Below are 19,642 nucleotides of genomic sequence, written 5' to 3' on the forward strand. Positions count from 1 at the left end.
TATAGATAAATCTGTGGAACTTTTATTATTATTATTAATGATTGATATGGGGGAGCACAGCCTATTGTGGATATGCCAACCCTAAGCAGATGATCCTGAGTTTTGGAACAAAGCAGACTGAGGAAGCCATGGGGAACAAGCCAGTAAGCAGCATTCCTCCATAGCTTCTGCTTCAGGTCCTACCTTGAGTTCCCTTCGTGATGGACTACAATTGTGAGCTAAATAAACCCTTTTGCTCCCAAGTTGCTTTTGGTCATGGTATTTAACACAGCAATAGACACCCTAACTGAGGCATATGAATATAACAAAAACATTTAGAAGGCAATTTGACAAAATGACTATTTATCAAAACAAACAGTAGGTTCTCCCATTGGGCCTGTAACCAACTGAGTGAGCCCTGAGTCTTTGACCAGTTTACAATACCAACCTGACTTACTTCCTTTGGAGCAGGCCTCAAATCCAACCCAAAATCAGTTGATTAACCACGTAAACTTTATGCCACTGTTGTATCACTGTGCATGTTTTTCCTGGCAGACTGGCTTTGCAGCATTCAGGGTCCAGTGATAGGTAAGACTGATGATAGCGTTTCTTCCCCAGCACCCTGCACAGTACCTTCTACTACCATAAAAGCTAGCCAGTGGGGAGAAAATTTTCCTTTCAGTTTGAGATTGGTTTCACTATGTCCACATGCAAAGTATGTGGTGTCTTCAGTAACAGGGTCTTGCCATCTAGTTGAGTAACCAAAAGCAATAGTATTCATTGGTGTCACCATGATTAAGTGAAATTATACTGTTCTTGATAGAAAAACCAACTCTCTGCTATTTCTTTTTATTTTTTGTTTTGTTTTTTGTTTGTTTGTTTTTCAAGACAGGATTTCTCTGTTTAGCTTTTGGAGCCTGTGCTGGAACTCACTTTGTAGACCAGGCTGGCTTCAAACTCACAGAGATTCACATGCTTCTGCCTTCTGAGTGCTGGGATTAAAGTCGTGGGCTGCCACCGCCACCACCTGCCCTCTGTATTCTTTTAAATATAATTTCCATTTGATTTTATTTGTCCCGTTCTGTCCTGTGACACCAGCTCTTTCCATGGACTTTGGCTGGAGGTCATGGGGCAGCACCAGCAAGTCTGAATCTTGATTGGAGTGTTTCAGTCCTTCAGGGCTTCATGAGACAGTTTCCTGACCACCTAGCTATGGGTGGCACAGCCCACACCGAAATCTAGCTTGACATGGAGTTTGGAAAGTACATGAGGGTCAGAGTCATTTTCGCTTTGGAACTGACCCTGGTGGCAGTGGCCTCTACTGTGTCCTTTATTTTATGTGTGTAAGTGTTCTGCTTGCTTATATGTCTGTCTGTGTACTCCGTACATGCCTGGTGCCCCAGAGGTCAGAAATGAGTGTCGGGTTCCCTGAAATTGTAAGATGCCATGAGGGTGTTAGGAATCAAGCCTGGGTCCTCTGTATGAACAACAAGTACTCTTAACCAATGAGCTATCTCTCCAGTGCCCCAATCTTCTTAATGGCCTTGTCCTTGTCCTCTGGCACGCACTGGCTGTGGTTCATGCAGTGAACTGGCCATGGTTCCTCTGCTTCTTTACTTTCTTAACTTTTCTCTTTTGGTCTAGGGTAGAGCCAGGATCTGACAGGATCCAGTGCCTCTGGCATGTTCAGGGTGGTACACTGTTTTGCTTTTGGATGGACCCTGGCAACTTTGAACTTGGTAATTCAGTTCAGGCAATGCTCAGACATTTTTAAGAAATCTTTGTAACTGTTTGGGAATATAATTTAAGTAAATTAAAGCTTTGTAAGCTGACTGAAAAGACTTGAGTGGGGTCCACATTGTTTGTTTGGGTTTTAAACTACCTTAATGCTCTCTTAATTATTTTGCCATATCTACCTTAGATTTTTGCTTTTTGGAGATTCCTTTTTAACTAACTAATAAACTATAATGAGTTTTTGCTGGACCAGTGCTGGTAGTGATTTCCGTGGAGTGACTGCAGTAAATCTTTCTGTAATCTTAAACAGTAAGTTAGTAACTGAAGTTTAACTCTTCTTCAAGTATTATTCTGTTCAGAGTAAAATTAGCTTATTTAGCATGATAGGTAATCAGAAATGCTGCAATTTAACTGAGAATAAAAAGTGATTTTTAACATTTATTTATATTTGTGTGTGGATCTGTATTTTGTACGTCATGTATGTATATGTCTGCCTATAGAGGCCAGAAGAAGGCATTGGATTTCTTAAAGCTGGAGTTACAGGCAGTTGTGAGCCACTTGAAGTAGGTGCTGGGAACCAAACTAGGGTCCTCTGCAGGAGCAGTATGCTTTCTTAGCTGCTGGGTCAACTCTCCATCTCCACCCCCAGTTTTATATGTCTGTCTGAGTAATGCCACCTGTAGTAAGGCTGATGATGGAGGACAGAGAGGGCGTCAGATCCTCTTCAGCTGCAGGTAACAGGCAGTGTGAGCTTTCTGATGTGGGTACTGGGATCCAGACTCGGGTCCTCTGGAAGAGCAGTGGGAGCACTTAACTGCACATACATCCCTCCAGCCTTGGAAACATACTGAGACTGCTTTTGAGAACAAAATTCATCCCATGTATTTGTATTTCAGATGCAGAAAGAAAAAGCTTATATACCCTCTTTCTGGAATCTATACAGTTGCGTCTTCAACATGGAGAAGATTCGACTCCACACATTCTTACTGAGCAGCAGGCAACCAAAGAGAACTTAATAAAGATGCAGTCCATTGCTGAAAGGCATCTTGAGCTAGATGATATTCATGACCCACTGCTGGCCATCAACTTTGCAAGGTGAAAACATATATACCATATTTTCAGTGACTGAGATATACTTTGAGTAATACAAAGTAAGTAATACTTTGTAATTGTTTCTGCCAGATAGGTCTTTCCCTCCTTAAACACAAAAACTTGTCCTTTCTAACAGAGGACAAGAAGATGTGTGTTCACCTATGTCAGATGATAATTTTGCCCCCTCATTTATGAAAGTATACAGATGTGACCCAGCTGACATCTCTGTACCCTACACCCCCTAGAATATTGTAGCTCACCTAGAATATGCTTCTGAAAATCTGGACAGGCTCTGCACTGTCTCCTTCTGTATTACACGTGTCTGGGGCTTAGAATGCTTTCAGGAACTTAACTCCAGTGGAATAAGACATCAATGCCCTTGTGATTTCCTACTGTCTGATAACCATTTACTGTATAACACTCACGGAAGGACTAATTCCAGCACTGACCCAATGGCAGCAATGTTCCAGAAAGGATGTTCTTGGGGGGAAGGTTTCTTTCTGTAGTGGTTGATAATCGGAAACTCAAGGTAAAATGGGACTCTAGGTTTTGGTTTATTAGAATTCTGTCAACAGCAGCTCTTAAAATGAAGACTCATTCACATTTTCATATTGAAGGTTGTATTTGGAGCAGAGTGACTTTCATGAGAAGTTTGCTGGTGGTGACATCTGTGTGGATAGATCATCAGAGTCTGTGACGTGCCAGACTTTTGAATTAACGCTGAGGTCTTGCCTCTATCCTCACATTGATAGACAGTACCTACATTGCTGTGGAAATCTCATGCAGACCTTAAAAAGAGATTTCAGGTAAAAAGGAGTAATTTAGCTCTGGAAAAAATCAATTGTTAATAACCAGTGGATTTTTTTCCCCTTCTTTTCTCCTTGTTTTCTCTTTTTTCTTTCTTTTTGGTTTTGTGAGTATCTATTTGTTTTTGGTACTGAAAGTCAAGTACTGGAGCCTTCTGTAGGATAATCTTTAAAGTCTGTATTTCAAGCAAACTTTAATTAAAGAATGGATATGTAGTTAACTATTTTCTTTTGAAAAAAATCAGTTAACCATTGAGATTTAAATATGTTGTAACTAACCTATTATATGAGAATCTGTGTCAAAAGACATACCAAAAGAAAAAAAGAAACCCTCAAAACATGTGCACAAAGTATGCTTTCAGAAGAAAAACATAAAATTACTTGCTAATAGATAACTAGTTCTGACTTATCTAGTTATCTGACAAGTTCTGAGTTATAATCTCCATAAAGTTCATAAAACTAAATGTCTTAGTTAGCTTTCTATTGCATGATGCAACAGTGACCCAAAGCAACTAAGGAGGAAAGGGTTTATGTGGCTTATACTTACAGTTCATCAGTGAGGGGGCTGGAGAGATGGCTCAGAGGTTAAGAACACTGGCTGCTCTTCCAGAGGTCCTGAATTCAATTCCCAGCAACCACATGGTGGCTCACAACCATCTATAATAGGATCTGATGCCCTCAGATGGACTGCATCTTTATTAAGTTCTCTTTGGTTGCCTGCTGTTCAGTAAGAATGTGTGGAGTCGAATCTTCTCCATGTTGAAGACGCAACTGTATAGATTCCAGAAAGAGGGTATATAAGCTTTTTCTTGTATACATATAGGGCACTCATACATAAAATAAAAATAAATAAAATTAACATCAACAACAACAAATAACAGTTCATCATTGAGGGAAGCCAAGGCAGAAACTTGAGTCAGGAGCTAAAGCAGACACCACAGACGAACACTTACTAATTGCTCCCCGTGGCTTAGCCTGCTTTTTTATATAACTCGGGACCACTAATCCAGACAGGTGGCATTGCTCACAGTGGGCTGGGCCCTCCTTATCAATTACGAATCAAGAAAATGCCCCCACAGACTTGCCTACAGGCCAATTTGATGGAGGGGTTTTCCTAATTGAGGTTTCCTATTCCAGGATGACCTGAGCTGTGTCAAGTTGATGAAAAACAAACCAGCATATTAGGTTAAATGCAGAGCATATAAGCAGATGTTTAATAAGATAGGATCTATGTTTTTCCCTTAATGCTCAGCAAAAAACTGAAATGAAATGTTCCAAATAGTAACTAAATACTTTGGATGATGGAATTTTAATTAATTATTTGTTTCATTTTTGTGATTTGCCAGAAGTTTTTTTAGAGGAATGACTTTCTAATTTTAGTGAATTTCTTAGGCATGCCTGTCTGACAAATGACTGTCAACACATAAACCTTGCATCATTGTTGAATTCTACAGTACAGACATAAAGTATGTTCTGTTCCATGTCTTCTCTCTTTTCAAGGTTGGTGGAGTACTTGCAAGCCATGAGGAATTTTTTCTTGATGGAAGGTGGAGACACCATGTATGATTTCTATACTTCAATTTTTGATAAAATAAGAGAAAAGGAAACCTGGCAGAATGTGTCTTTTCTTAATGTCCAGCTCCAAGAAGCAGTAGGACAACGCTATCCTGAAGATAGTTTACGGTAACAAATGGGGCACCTTTCACTTTAAGAAGTATAAAGTTAACCATATGCCAAGAAATCAGCTGAGTTTTTACGTACTGTTCTTAGTCACTTACGACCAAAATACCTAACAGAGGCCCCTTCAGGCAGCTTGATTGGCTCACAGATTGAGAGACTTGGGTATTTTGTGGCAAGGAGGATGCAGTTAAGTAGAGCAATTAATGTCTTGGCAAAGGGAATATAGTAATGCAGTAGAGACGTAGGATAGGAAACAGTGCCAGGGATAACATACTCCCTAGGACACCTCGGTGAACTACTTATTCCCACTAAGCCCACTTCCTAACTTTCCAGAACCTCCCGAAATAGCTCCACTTTCTGAAGATCAAGCATTCAAGTCATACATCTGTGGAGGATGTTACATACTCAGATCACATCACATACATTATTTTATCTTCACATTAACCCTACAACTTACTTTGCAAATTAGAAACTCAAAGCTGAACCAGGCAGTGATGGCATATGCCTTTAATCCCAGGACTCAGGAGCTAGATGCAGGCAGGTCTCTGAGTTCAATGCCAACCTGGTCTACCGCACAAGTTCCAGGATAGCCAGGGCTGCACAGAGAAACCCTGTCTCGGGAAAAAAAAAAAAAAAAGGAAAAGAAGGAAAGAAAATCAAAGCTGAGATATGATGGCATATTCCTGTGGTACCAGGTTCTTGAGGTCTGAAACAAGGAGATCATTTGAGCCTGGGAATTTGGGGCCAGCCTTTATCTCCAGACAGAACACAAAGAAAAGGCTAAGGGGATGGTTCAGTGGATAAAGGACTTGCCACACTAGCCTGAGGACCAGAGTCTGGACCCCAGCACCCACATAAAATAGCTATATGGGCATGATGGTCCAACTGTAATCCCAGCACTTGGGAGGTGTCAGGTGGTAGGGAGAGAATCTTGAGGGCAAGTAAGGTTCAGGTTCAGTGAGAACCCTGCCTCAGTGGAGTAAAAAGTGATTAACCTCTGACCTGTACACAGACACACACAAATACACAAAGACATTGCACACACGATACATATATGCACCTTCCACCCCCAAAAAAGAAGGGGAGGGGGTGAATTAAATTGGCAGCTGATATGGACTGCTAAGTGAGAGGCGAGCAGGTGGAGACCAACCGACTTGTTGGGGATGGTGGTTTCTATGGTGTTTCTGTTTGAAGTTCCTATGCATTGCTATTGCTAACTTTTATCAATCCTGCCTCCTTGAAGACATTCATAGCCTCTCTGGCAGGCCAAGTCCTCCTGAATGGCTTGGTCCTGCTCTCCTCCACCACAAGGAACTTGACCCTCAGAATGATAGCCATTATCATACTCAGGCCCCTCCTGTATGTCTCACACCAGACAGAAAAAGCTTTTCACTGTCAGGCTTCATCTTCTCAGCCTCCTGTCTTACACACTTACACACCATGTTCTCTCCTACTGCATTTCCCAGTGCAGGTACTTGCAGATGTTTGTGACTTCCCCAGGTGCTGTTCTTCCTCACTTCTAGGCCTTCTTCAGTGGTGTGCTCTCCCACTCATGGCTAAATAGTCAGTCTTGTCCACTGACTAGTGCACCTTGTGTTTGCTGTGCCATGAAAGCAGCTCTACTGACCGAAGTGGAGGCAGGACACTCAGGTTTCATCATCTGCATAGGAAGCTCTTAGTGACTGTTGATGTAACAAACTTAAAAATAGAGCCGGGTGGTGGTGGCGCACGCCTTTAATCCCAGCACTCGGGAGGCAGAGCCAGGCGGATCTCTGTGAGTTCAAGGCCAGCCTGGGCTACCAAGTGAGTTCTAAAAAAAAGGCGCAAAGCTACACAGAGAAACCCTGTCTCAAAAAACCCCCCAAAAAAAAAAACGAAAATAGTTCGATCAGGTCCATGTGCCATGAAGTAAGTTGGCTAGTTCATTTTATTCACACACTGCCCTTACCTCTTACTTTCCTGGAATCCTTTTTTTTAAATCTTACATAATGTGCATCCAGGTTATCATCTTCTAGTATCTCAGTAACTGTAGCGAGATCACTAACAGGACCTGTATGAGAAAAGGACACTTCCTTGAATAGTGCCTGGCACATGGATATTTCTCCTTTCCGTGTTCTTTCTTTCTTCAGAAAGTAATGTTCAGACCACCCAGAAGTGCATAGGTAGAGCAACACACAGCACCTGCAGCAAAAGCAAGCCCACTGGGCACAGTCTAGGACACTTACCAAGGAGCAGTTCTTCTAGTCCTTTCCTCAATACCTGCGCTTAAGGCTCAGTCCTTTTAGCCTGACTTTGACTAGAATTAAGCTCCTGGCCTATTCTCAAACTTTCTTTTTAATTCTAATTAACTTACTAACATTGTCAAGTATTTTTTATAACAAAACCTATTATTTTAAAACTTAATTGGATATTGGGGCACACACACCTATAATCCTGGCATGGCAAAGGTAGAGTCGTGGGGATCTCAAGTGTGAGGCCAGCCTACAATATATAGTCAGAGACTGTCTCAGAAACCAGACATGGTGGCAGATCATTTGGGAGCCTGAGGCACAGAGGTCACCTTGAGTTCAAGGTCATGTACATACCAGGACCTTGTCTCAAAAAACAAAATTGCAGGCTGTAGTAGCTCATTTCTGTAATTCTAACACTCAGGAGGCTGAGGCAGGAGGATTGCCATACATTTGAGGCAAACTTGGGCTTTACATTGAGACCTTGTCTCAAGAATTGGGGCAGAGATGAGGGGGACCAAATCAATACCATTCATTTCTAAAACCAAGTTCCAGATCTGAGGTATATGCTGGAAAATGTAAGTTCATCCACATATTTATATTGAATGGAATGTTGAAGTGGGGTTGGTGCTTGTGTGGTGCTCTTATTGTTGGGACCTCACTCACAGCCCCAAGTGTGATACCTCTGAGGGGTACTCCCTACGCATGAATCAATGAAAGATATTAGAACATTTTTATGTGCACGTAATAATATCACAAACTAAAACTGAAACTTCTTCATTTAGTTTATCTATATCTTTTGAAAATGTTGATACAACTAAGAAGAAATTACCTGTTCACATCTTAGATGGTCTTACCCTAAGCTACAAGGTAAGCACTAATCATTTTTTTATAAAAATTGTTTTTTATTAAAACTAGGATATGCATGTAAGATTATATTTTTGTTTTTGTAGGTCCCATGGCCTGTGGACATTGTCATAAGTGTAGAATGTCAAAAAATTTATAATCAGGTGTTCCTTCTCTTATTGCAAATAAAATGGGCAAAATACAGCCTAGATGTTCTACTGTTTGGTGGTAAGATTTGATTTCAATAAATTAACTCTAATTTGATTTTAGTCCTGGAAATATTTTTATAGGTTTTCCTTATTTTTTATATGTAAACAAATAGCAAACTGGCACAGGAGTGTGGCAGGCAGCAGTTTTACCAAGCCCCTACTACAAGACTGAAGTTTGGGGCTGGAGGGATAGCTCAGCAGTGAAGAGTGCCTGCTGCTCTTCCAACGGATCCATTTCAGACAGCTCACAACCACCTCTGGGCCAGGTCCAAGGTATCAGGCCCCATCTTCTGGCCTCTGCAATGTGCAGTGCATACACACACATACACATTCGACATTCCCTCACATGACATCCACTCCCACATACACAAAAATAATAACGTATCAGGAACTCATAGGGTTGATCTTAAATGTAATAATTTTATAAGGACTTGACATCCAAAAGGCTTAGTGAGGGTCTGGCAGAGATTGTACATCTCAACAGTGGTAACAAGTATTTATTTACCATTTATCTGTCCTCCATGTCTTCCCAGTGCTGGAATTAACAGATGTGTGCCATCATGTCTGGTTTATTCAGTACTGGGAAGCGAACCCAGGGCCTCAAGCATGCTAGGCAAGCACTCTACCAACTGAGCTACAGCTACATCCTCATGAAACTTGGCGGTTTACCTTCCCAAGGCACAAATAGACCCTTGTTAGGTTCCTAGTCTGCTGATGCCGCATCCCTTATCTCATGTAAGGGTATATACAGTGGCTTTCACTTAATTCCCTGTTTTCCTTTCAATCTTTGTAGAACTGGCTAATGCTGCTGAAAGATCCCAAGGAAAAGAAGACCTGCGCGAACAAGACACACTCTCCCAATTTGGACCACCCAAAGAATCATTAAGACAGCAGATTCATCGCATGTTTCTCTTAAGAGTGAAGCTCATGCACTTTGTGAATAGTTTACACAACTACATCATGACCAGGGTTGGTATTTCTCCATCTCCTCAGTTCTTTGTCTCATGGAGGTGGTAGTTCAGAGAGAACACTGATCATGTATTTGTAACTACAAAAGAGCCACAGAACACTTAGAGATCATGAAAAATGAAAGATATACATAATTTCATCATAAAATAACATGGCAGTGAGAGGTAATATGTTTTTAAATAAATATTTTTATTTTTTGAGAATTTTATACAACGTATTTTGATCATATTTACCTCAATCCCTCCCCTTGGCTCCTCCCAGATCTACTTCCCTACACACAATTTCATGTCCTGTTTGTTTATTTTTAATTAACCCATGTACTTCAGTTTGTGCTGTCCATATACTCCTGGGTGGAAGCTCCATGCATAGAAGTGTGATTGACCTAGTAGGAGCCATACTTCTGAAAAGAAACTGACGCTCCATCTCCTAAAAGCCATCAACTGTCATAGCTCCTCAGTTACAGGTGGGAGCTCCTGGACCCCCTCCCACTCTGTGCTGGAGTGTTGACTGCCTTGATCTTATGCGGGCACCCCCAGCTGCCGGGTGCTTCCTGGGCGCAGCAGTCCTGTGTGTCACAAGACACTGCTTGTGCTTTGTCCTCCCTGGTCGCCTGGCTCTTACAGTCTTTCCACTTCCTCTTGCACTAAGTGAGAGGGAGAAAAGGCAGGCAGGCAGGGGAGATAGCTCATTTGGTAAAGTGCTTGCCAAAAAAGCATTACTGACTGAGTTTGGATCCCCAATACCCACATAAAAATCTAGGAGTGGCCTGGCAGTGGTGGAACACACTTTTAACCCTAGCACTCAGGAGGCAGAGGCAGGCAGATCTTTGTGTTTGAGGCCAGCCTGGTCTACAGAGAGAGTCCCAGGACTATACAGAGAAATCCTGTCGGGGGGAAGGGGGGGGCCAGGTGTGGTCACACACATTAGGGAGGGAGGCAGAGACAGGAGAGTCTTGGCTTGCTAGCCATGCAATCTGGACAAATGAGTGCTAATTAAGCTTCTTGTCTTTCTCATTCAAGATTCTTCACAGTACAGGGCTGGAGTTTCAGCATCAAGTTGAGGAAGCCAAGGATTTAGATCAGTTGATTAAAATTCACTACAGGTATTTGTCAACCATCCATGACCGGTGTCTGCTGAGAGAAAAGGTGTGTAAGATTACATCTCAGGTATAGCAGTGGGGCCAAAGGGAATCTAGGCAAGTGGGGATGCCTTTCTGCTGTGGGGTTTTGAATTCCAAAGCTAGCGTCCTGTGCAGTCTTCTCTTAGGAAAGACGAGGTTAAATGGGGTTACACATGTGTGCCGCACTCCCACCAATTACATTTAAGAAGAACATACGTATGTAGAACTGAAAACTTTTAAGTCTACAGTTAGCCAGTGGAAGTGTACCAATTCATTATGAGTATGTAGAAGTGGATAGTTTTACAGCCATTGGGACTTCCGTCTCAGGTTCACTGATGAATCCAAATGGCATTCAGGAATGAAAGCTTGCCATCCTGGAGTGCAGGTTTACATCTGACTTGGGCTTGGTTCAGAGCCTTGCATCTTGCTTACACATAAAAGATGGTTATTATAATGATGTGCTTTTTCTGTGATGTAAATTAGGAGAAAATACTGGTGTCATTGTTCAAACATAGTTACAAAGCCCATGTTTTGTCTCCGACATTGATCTTCAGGTCAGCTTTGTGAAGGAAGCCATCATGAAAGTGTTGAACTTGGCGCTCATGTTTGCAGAAGGTTGGCAGGCAGGCCTTGGAGCGTGGCAGTAAGTATGTACTGTGTGACAACTCATACTGTGACCATTGCAGCTCCCTTCTAACAAGCATCGTTTGCAGAGTCTTCCCACTCCCAGTCTTGGTTCACATACCATTGTAACTAAGAATTTAAAATTTTAATTTGAAGGGTGGGAGTATAGTTCATTGTCTTAGCTACCATGCATAGGCCTGAAATTCAATCCTGTGTACTACCAATAATAGAATTTATTTAGTTACACTAGATAGCATCAGGAAAGTCACTTTACTTATAAGAGGCAAAACAGTAAAAAAGGGAAAAGGAAAGAAAAATCTGAGGTCTTTTAATTAAAATAAGTGAATATTCTCAGATTATAAAGCTTAATTTTTATTATAGATACCTTCAACACTTGGAGAAGTGTAAGGACAACAAAACAAACCTGTGTGACTCACCTCAGCACTTCCTGAGGATGACCAGCTCTGGGTCATGATCCCCCAACCCCTCACCTTTTAAAGTAAATTAGGGGCATCATGCTGGGTTACTGTCCAGTTCTCTGTGATTGTAAGCTCTAAAAGATAGTGTGTATTTTACTTACAGAGTGTTTTCACTTGTGTAATATAGAAAGGCAAATGACTTGAAGTCATTATACAGGAAAAGGCCCAGGAGCTCTTGCTTCCAGTCTATCAGGAGCATCTCCAGTTTGTTTTGTTTCTAGGCTAGGGATTGAACTCAGGACCTTTCATGTGCTGTGTCAGTGGTTTACCACTGAGCTACACTACTAGCCCAGCTATCATCTTAGGTTAATTTGAATATACATTCCAGTGCTTAGCCTCTGCCTCATGTGTGACTTATATGCAATAATAATTTACTTTGCTGAATAAAAGCTCATGGCTGGTGGATTGGAGGTTTTGTTTGTGTGCTTGTGCCTATATGAGGAATATTTGAGGATGCATGCACCTTTGCATGCACATCGAGGCCAGAAGAGTGTGTCTGGGTATCTTCCTCTATCATTCTCCACCAGTTCTTTGAGGCAGAGTCTCTCCCTGAATCCAGGACTCACATTTCCTTGGCCAGACTGAAAGCTAGTAAACCCAGCAACTGTCTTGTCTCCACCCTCTTCAAAACTATGGTTACAGGCATGCAAGGGGTTAATACATGGATGCGAGGATCCAAATTCTGGATCTCATGGCTGCACACACCCTTAACAGCTTGACTGGGTTTTGTTACAAAACCTACATTTAATCCATGTTCATAAAGAGGGGAAGAGTTCACCTCATTGCTTCTGTCATTCTAGAGGTGTTTGGAGGAAGAAATTAAGATAGTAAGGACACTCGTAGTTGTAGGTATGAAAACGTTAGTCTTGGGCTGGTGAGATGACTCCGCGGGTAAAGGCATTTGCCACACAAGCCTGACAGCCTGAATTCAACCCTCAAACGCACAAACAGGTAGAGAGAGAACTTGTTGCATAAAGTTGTCTCATGACATCATCACGCTTGCAGTGACACACATAGATACATCACTCACAGACATGTACAATAATAGTAAGCCCAAGCAGGGACTAGGAATGTAGCTTAGTGGTGAAGCACTTGCCTAGGATGGCCCATGCCCCGAGTTCTATTCTGAGCAATACGAAAGCCAAAGGAAACAGACGCCTTCCTGACTTGATATTGTCCTCTCGAAGGATACAAAACGACTTTTCTCTGTAACACTGAGCCAGATGGGAGAATCGCTACTCCATATGCTTTACTAAATTTCTACAACAAATGTCAGCAAAAAGTAGGAGTGGGGAGGGCTGAAGCGTTTCAGAGCCGGTGTGGGGACGTAAATCTTGGCCTGCTTGGAAAGTGGAGGCTGGAAGGTCGTGAGTTAAGGCTAGCCAGGGTGACATAGAGACTCCACACACCAGTATTTATGAAATGTTTGCATGTTTCAGTGTGGGGCTGGAGAGATGGCTCACTAGTTGGGGTCACTGGTTGCTCTTCCAGAGGACCCAGTTTCAGTTCCTAACAACCACATGGCAGTTTATAACCGTCTGTAACTCCAGTTTCAGGGGACCTGACACCCTCACACAGACATATATGCAGGCAAAACACCAATGCATATAATTTTTTAAGTGTTTCAATGTATCAGATTTGCTTCTAAGTAAGTACTGTAGTAAGGCTGAGGCGGGTTTGTTAGCTCTAGATAAATGACTGGCAAAGATGGGTGATAAGCTGTTACGTCTCTCTCTCTCTCACACACACACACACATACACACACACACATACACACACACACACACACACACACACACACACATATCTGCTCACCCCAGAAAGGGAACCCTTGACAGACCAATGTAATGAATGCACCGTAGTCCAGCTTGGTGAACCAGTGAGCACACCCTGGGGACATTAACAGGAGGATGAACGGTAGGTTACTTAGCAGAGCAAGGATGACAAAAAAAATGAGCTATGTCACAAAAGGCCCACCTGGATATGGGTGATGACTCACTCATCAAAACTTCATCGCAGGACTCTGCGGGGCCTGTAAGGCAGCTTGACAGAATCTCTGGGCAGAGTCGCCTCTCCCAGCAGTTATTTACCTTCTATAAACGTGGGAGGGCACATCAAGAAGCTTCCTAGTTTCCACTCTCCCAGTCATGTGACCTGTTATTTACTATTTATTTCATCAGTCTCCTAGCATGTCAATCCCTGTCTCCTGCGAGGTGGGGTGGGTGGGGTTGATTCCTGGAAATGAATCAGTTTAGAGGAAACCTCTGTACATTTATGTTACATACATATTATGCAGTGTTTTCCTGTGTGTGTTGCTTACTTCCTATTTAAAAAGACATAAAGTCATACCTACTGATGACTTGAAAGTAGAAGGTAAACTGTCAGAGGAACATAGTCACAGGAAAGTGGCCTTTTGTGACCCTGGGTAGTGAAAACTGTTTACAAAGGGTGGGGAGCTGGCTCGGCGGGTGTGCTTGTGTGCAAGCATAAGAACCTGAGTTCAGCCCCCAGCATCCCCATAAAAAGGGAGAGTATGGTTATGTGCTGATGGAAGGACAGAGACAGGCAGATCTAGGGCATGCTGGGCGGCCAGTCCAGGGAGAGGCCTCATCTCAAAAAACAAGATGGCATGTACGTTACTAATACCACTAAGTGGACTCAGTGGTTTAAAAATGAGCACATAAAGCTAGGAAAGCTAGGGTGGGAGAAATGGGAAGAGTTGGAGGGGAGGAAGTGACATGGGTTTGATCAAAACACATTATATGCATGCATGTAGGAAATTCTCAAATAGTTCTTTTTTAAAAAAAAAACATAGTCTGGGTAGTGGTGGTACATGTCTTTAGTCCCAGCAGTTGGGATGCAAAGGTTCCAGGACAGTGGGGGAACGAGACAGTGCTGTGCTGAGGAACAACACCAGCGGTTATCTTCGACTCCCACATACATGTGAACACATATGCCCATGTACCCACACACACAAATACAAACACACAGACCAAAAAGTTCTTGGAATAAATAATGATAATAGTTGCACAACTCTAAACATAATTACTGCCAGTGACTTTTACACTGAAAATAGTTAAAAGTGGTCAATCTTATGTGATATGTACTTCACCATTTTCTAAAAGCTCTCTTTTTGATAATTTCAAATTTTAGAGTTTTATATCTTTAGTGTATGCTTTATTTTATAAATAATGTTTGCTTGTAAAAGTAAATATATAGATCTAAACAAAGGAAAAGGGAATATCTCTAGTCATGGCTCTAGAATTAAGTACTAATTGGAAAATGGTTGATTTATATCTTAAATGAATTTTTTCTTAGCTTCTTTTTTGAGGCAGTGTCTCTTGTAGCCAAGGCTAGCGTCAGATTTGCTGTGTAGTTGAGAGTGATCTTGAACTTTTGAAGGTTTGTTTGTTTTGACTTTATGTCTACGGGTATTTGTGTGCACGTCTGAGCACCGTCTTCATGCAGTGCCTGTGGGGGGCCAGAAGAGAGTCAGGTCCTCTGAGCTGGAATTACATGTAGGTGCTGGGAACAGAGCATGAGTCCTCTGCAAGAACAGCTAGTGCTCTTAACCGCTGAGCCCTCTCTCCAGCCTGCTTCCGCCTCTCAAGAGCTTGGAACTACAGGGATGCACCACCACACCCAGTTTTATGTAGTACTCAGGTTGGAACCCAGGGCATCATCCATGTTAGGCAAGCACTACCAAACTGCACTGCACTGCACCACCAGCCCCTCAAGACTTTGCATCTTAAAGAAAGGCAGGATGTAGTTCCAGAAACTAGAGAGCTAAGGCATTGAGATTTTAAGTTCCTGTCAATCCTAGCCAATATAATGAGACACCCTGTCTATGAAAAATAATGCAAACTAATGTAAAATATGATGTTTCCTATTTTATAATCTTTAGCCTTAGGATTATAGAAATTACTTCAATGATAATATTATAGCCTGCCTACTACTAGTTCCTGTGCACTTAATATAAATTGAAATTTACCTTCTTTCTTAGAATGGAATCTATAGAGAAAATGGAATCTGATTTTAAAAACTGCCACATGTTTCTTGTAACCATTTTAAATAAAGCTGTCTGTAGAGGATCTTTTCCACATTGTGAGTACATCATCTTATGTTATCACTGCTTTCATAATTTTATTGTAACTAAATCTGTGTGTCAATATTTGTTACTAGTCACATGGAAAGTTTGAGTTTTTCCCACTTTCAAAACTGGAAAGTACTAGCCATGATTAGAATTGGTTTTGCTGAATTATGATGGAGTGGGTGATATCAGATGGCTGTCACTAAAACTGAAGGTCTTGTTTATTCATGTGCCTTTTATTCCAGTGAGTTCCTGAAATGGAAATGTAGGAGCTTGGAGAGTCAATTTCTCACTCTTGACTATCCTTTGAAACTATTCCTTTCTTAGAGATACAGACTTTTACAATTTCAGAACTTCCAAGACTAACTCTGATTACAAAGGAATGTGAATTTTACAGTTCAGAATATAGGGAGAAGGAGACAGGCGGTTTGTGAAGTGGAGGAATTTTAAGTCTGTGGAGACAGACTAAGTGGTGTCTGTGTCCACCATCACCCTCCCTTTTTTTAGTAAAGGCTGTACATACTGTTAATCTCTTCTCCGTTTATGCATACTCTTGACAGCACTACATTTACTAAACTCAGCCAGATGTGAACTGGGATCTGCCTGTTTAAGGGACAACATTGATACATTTGTCCATGTTTACATGGGCCAGGGTTATGAAAGCAAATGCCATCCATAGATTAGAATATATATAACACTGTATTACAAGCTAGCCCAGAATTTATGCCATATAGAACAAATGCTGTATTCAGTGAAATGCCTTTTTTATTTTCAAGATTAAAAGATCTGAAATAGAAATGTCATCAACTTTATCCATTTAATATTAACAAATGGTGGCTGTCCTCTTTTTATTATATGTTAAGAGTATTGATTTTTTTAATTAAAAATATAACAGATCTTTGGATACTTTGAAGTTTTGAATTCACTGCAGCCTTATTTAAACAAATTTAGAGCTAATTTTACCTTTCTTTTTCTTCCCACAGTGGAATCTCTAGCACTGTCGCTCATGGCTGGGATGGAGCAAAGTTAAAATCTCTGATGTAACAAGTACCTTAGACTTCATCATCATCCATGTACATTGTCATCATTTGCTGCTGAGAAATAAAAATCTTATTTTTACTTAATTTTATTTTAAACCGATCTAGACAAATGAATTGTAGGTATTTTCTCTGGAGATTGTTACCAAGTATGTAAAATTATGTATATAAGATTGTGTATCTAATTGTAAAATATATAAAAGTAGATTATTTGCTCATTTGTCTTTCTTCTAAAGATTGACTTTATTTTATGTAGATGAGTATTTTGCTTGCTTGTATATATGTGCACTATGTGCACACTCGGTGCCCAGAGGCAGTAAGAGGGCATCAGATAACCATGTAAGTTTGACATTTCCTCTTCCCTAAAACAGATAACCATGTAAGTTGGACATTTCCTCTTCCCTAAAACAGATAACCATGTAAGTTGGACATTTCCTCTCCCTAAAACATAACCATGTAAGTTTGACATTTCCTCTTCCCTAAAACAGATAACCATGTAAGTTTTACATTTCCTCTTCCTTAAAACAGATAACCATGTAAGTTTTACATTTCCTCTTCCCTAAAACAGATAACCATGTAAGTTTTACATTTCCTCTTCCCTAAAAGTTGTCTTAGATTTAACTATCCTTGAAGTATGTAAGTTTTTATGTGCATAGGAAATTCCAAAAGGAAAATAACAACTAATATCAGTGTATAATCCTAACTTTACTTATGGCCAGCTGTTATATACCAGTGTTTGACATTTATTAGCTAACCATATGTATAATATCTGAAATAAAATTACGTATATCATTCAGTTTTTCTACTTTTTTTTTTTTTTTTTTTTTTTTTTCGAGACATTTCTCTGTTACTTTGGCTTTCTACTCATTGATAGCCAGGTGGCTCGAACTCACAGAGATCGCTGGCTCTGCTCCGAGTGTGGATTAGGCGTGCGCCACAGTTTTTTTTTATGTTACTCAGTAAGCACTGTATAGGGACAGATGGATAATGTAGACAGATAAATTCAGTAAGGACATAGCAGAACTGAACTTTAGCCAGCTGGGTCAAACTGACAGCCCTCGTCCAATCATAATAGGATATATCTTCCTAAGCTTACATAATACATTCACCAAGGTAGAATGTATATCTTGTGCATGAAATATACCTAACCTTTTGTTTCGTTTTTTGGTTTGGTTTGGTTGGTTTTCTGAGACAGTTTCTTTGTTCCAGGAACTCACTGTTCTGTAACTCACTCTGTAGACCAGGCTAACCTCAAATTCAGAGATCCTTCTGTGTCTTTCTCCAGAGTGCTGGTTTGGGGGTTTTTTTGAATTTTTTGTTTAAGCTTCTTGAAACAGATTCTCACTCTTTAGCCAAGGCTTGCCTCAAACTCAGGATCCTCCTGCCTCAGTTTCCTAAGTGCTAAAATTACAAGCATACACAAACATACCTGACATACGCTTACTGTCCTAGTTAGGGTTAGCATAGCTGTGATGAAACACCATGACCAAAAGCAAATTAGGGAGGAAAGGGTTTATTCACCTTGCACTTACACATCTCTGTTCATCACTGAAGGAAGTCAGGACAGGAACTCAAGCTGGGCAGGAACCTGGAGGCAGGAACTGATGCAGAGGCCATGGGGGAGTGTGGCTTACTGGCTTATTCATCATGGCTTGCTTCAGCCTGGTTTCTTATAGAACCCAGGACCACCAGCCCAGGGATGGCACCACCCCCAATGGATTGGGTCCTCCCCCATCAATCACTAATTAAGGAAATACCCTACAATCTTGCCTACAGCTGCATCTTATGGAGGCATTTTCTCAACTGCGGTTTCCACTCAGATGACTAGCTTGTGTCAAGTTGATATAAAACTAGCCAACACACTTACTTTTTAGAAATAGAAATTACATAAAGTATATTCTCCAGTTACAGTGCAAATAAGATTAATAATAATAAACAAGGAGTCAGATTCTATAGACTGCTGAATCCAAGATCCCATAAAGAGACTCAGATCAGTCAGGATAATTCTGTGGCTCATCAGGAAGTAAAATCTGTTAGACTGAAGACCAGATGAAGTGCAGCTGATGGGCTCTTCAATAGGGAGACTAGCCGGGCGGGCCTGTGGCCACTGAGATGAGATTCTCAGAAAGGCGATATACAAGTCTCCTTGAGACTGAAGTGTCAAAGCACTCCAGGAACCGTGGGCTTTCAGGATTCTCCTGACTCAGCCCTCAGGCTCCAGCAGGAACTCCAGTCCAAGACTTGCTCTAGGTGCTGCACCTGTTACCCAAGTCATGGGGCCTGGTATCTTTGTCTCAACCAGATGGGGCCCAGCACCTCTGGGAGGGCAGCAGATGTTGAATTGACTGAATAAACCATTGTTTCAAGTTATAAAAAATACTTTAAAAGAAAAGAAAAAGTAAGCCAGATGGTGCTAGCGCATGCCTTTAATCCCAGCATTTGGGAGGCAGAAGCAGGCAGATGTCTGAGTTTGAGGCCAGCCTGGCCTACAGACTTGAGTTCTAGGACAGCCAAGGTTATACAGAGAAACTCCATACATGTTTCCTTTATGCTTTTCTGCATGTGAGACCATGTCATCAGCAAATATTTGTATGGGCTGGAGATGGCTCAGGCAGTAAGCATGAGAGGACCTGAGTTTGATCTCCAGCACCCACATAAAAAGGCAGACCTGGTGACATACACTGATGATTCCAGAACTGGGGCTCTCTGGACAGCCAGCTTAACATCATCTACAGGTTCAGGCTTCCAG

The 19,642-nt window shown here is 41.4% G+C and overlaps 1 protein-coding gene across 2 annotated transcripts in view; it reads left to right on the forward strand.

The window, feature by feature from the left end:
* Nucleotides 1-17,689, forward strand: part of Tubgcp5 (tubulin gamma complex associated protein 5) — a 37,077-nt gene extending 19,388 nt beyond the window's left edge. For both annotated transcript variants that reach the window (XM_028892592.2, XM_028892593.2), the window contains exons 15-24: nucleotides 2,610-2,808; nucleotides 3,423-3,611; nucleotides 5,112-5,294; nucleotides 8,305-8,389; nucleotides 8,473-8,593; nucleotides 9,368-9,543; nucleotides 10,563-10,688; nucleotides 11,218-11,306; nucleotides 15,770-15,870; nucleotides 16,840-17,689. In XM_028892592.2, coding sequence (XP_028748425.1) covers nucleotides 2,610-2,808; nucleotides 3,423-3,611; nucleotides 5,112-5,294; nucleotides 8,305-8,389; nucleotides 8,473-8,593; nucleotides 9,368-9,543; nucleotides 10,563-10,688; nucleotides 11,218-11,306; nucleotides 15,770-15,870; nucleotides 16,840-16,886 — 1,316 coding nt within the window. In that variant the 3' untranslated portion in view covers nucleotides 16,887-17,689. The remainder of the gene's footprint in view (nucleotides 1-2,609; nucleotides 2,809-3,422; nucleotides 3,612-5,111; nucleotides 5,295-8,304; nucleotides 8,390-8,472; nucleotides 8,594-9,367; nucleotides 9,544-10,562; nucleotides 10,689-11,217; nucleotides 11,307-15,769; nucleotides 15,871-16,839) is intronic.
* Nucleotides 17,690-19,642: the final 1,953 nt, after the last annotated feature.

The sequence above is a fragment of the Peromyscus leucopus genome, chromosome 1, assembly GCF_004664715.2.
Source record: "Peromyscus leucopus breed LL Stock chromosome 1, UCI_PerLeu_2.1, whole genome shotgun sequence".
Lineage (NCBI taxonomy): Eukaryota > Metazoa > Chordata > Mammalia > Rodentia > Cricetidae > Peromyscus > Peromyscus leucopus.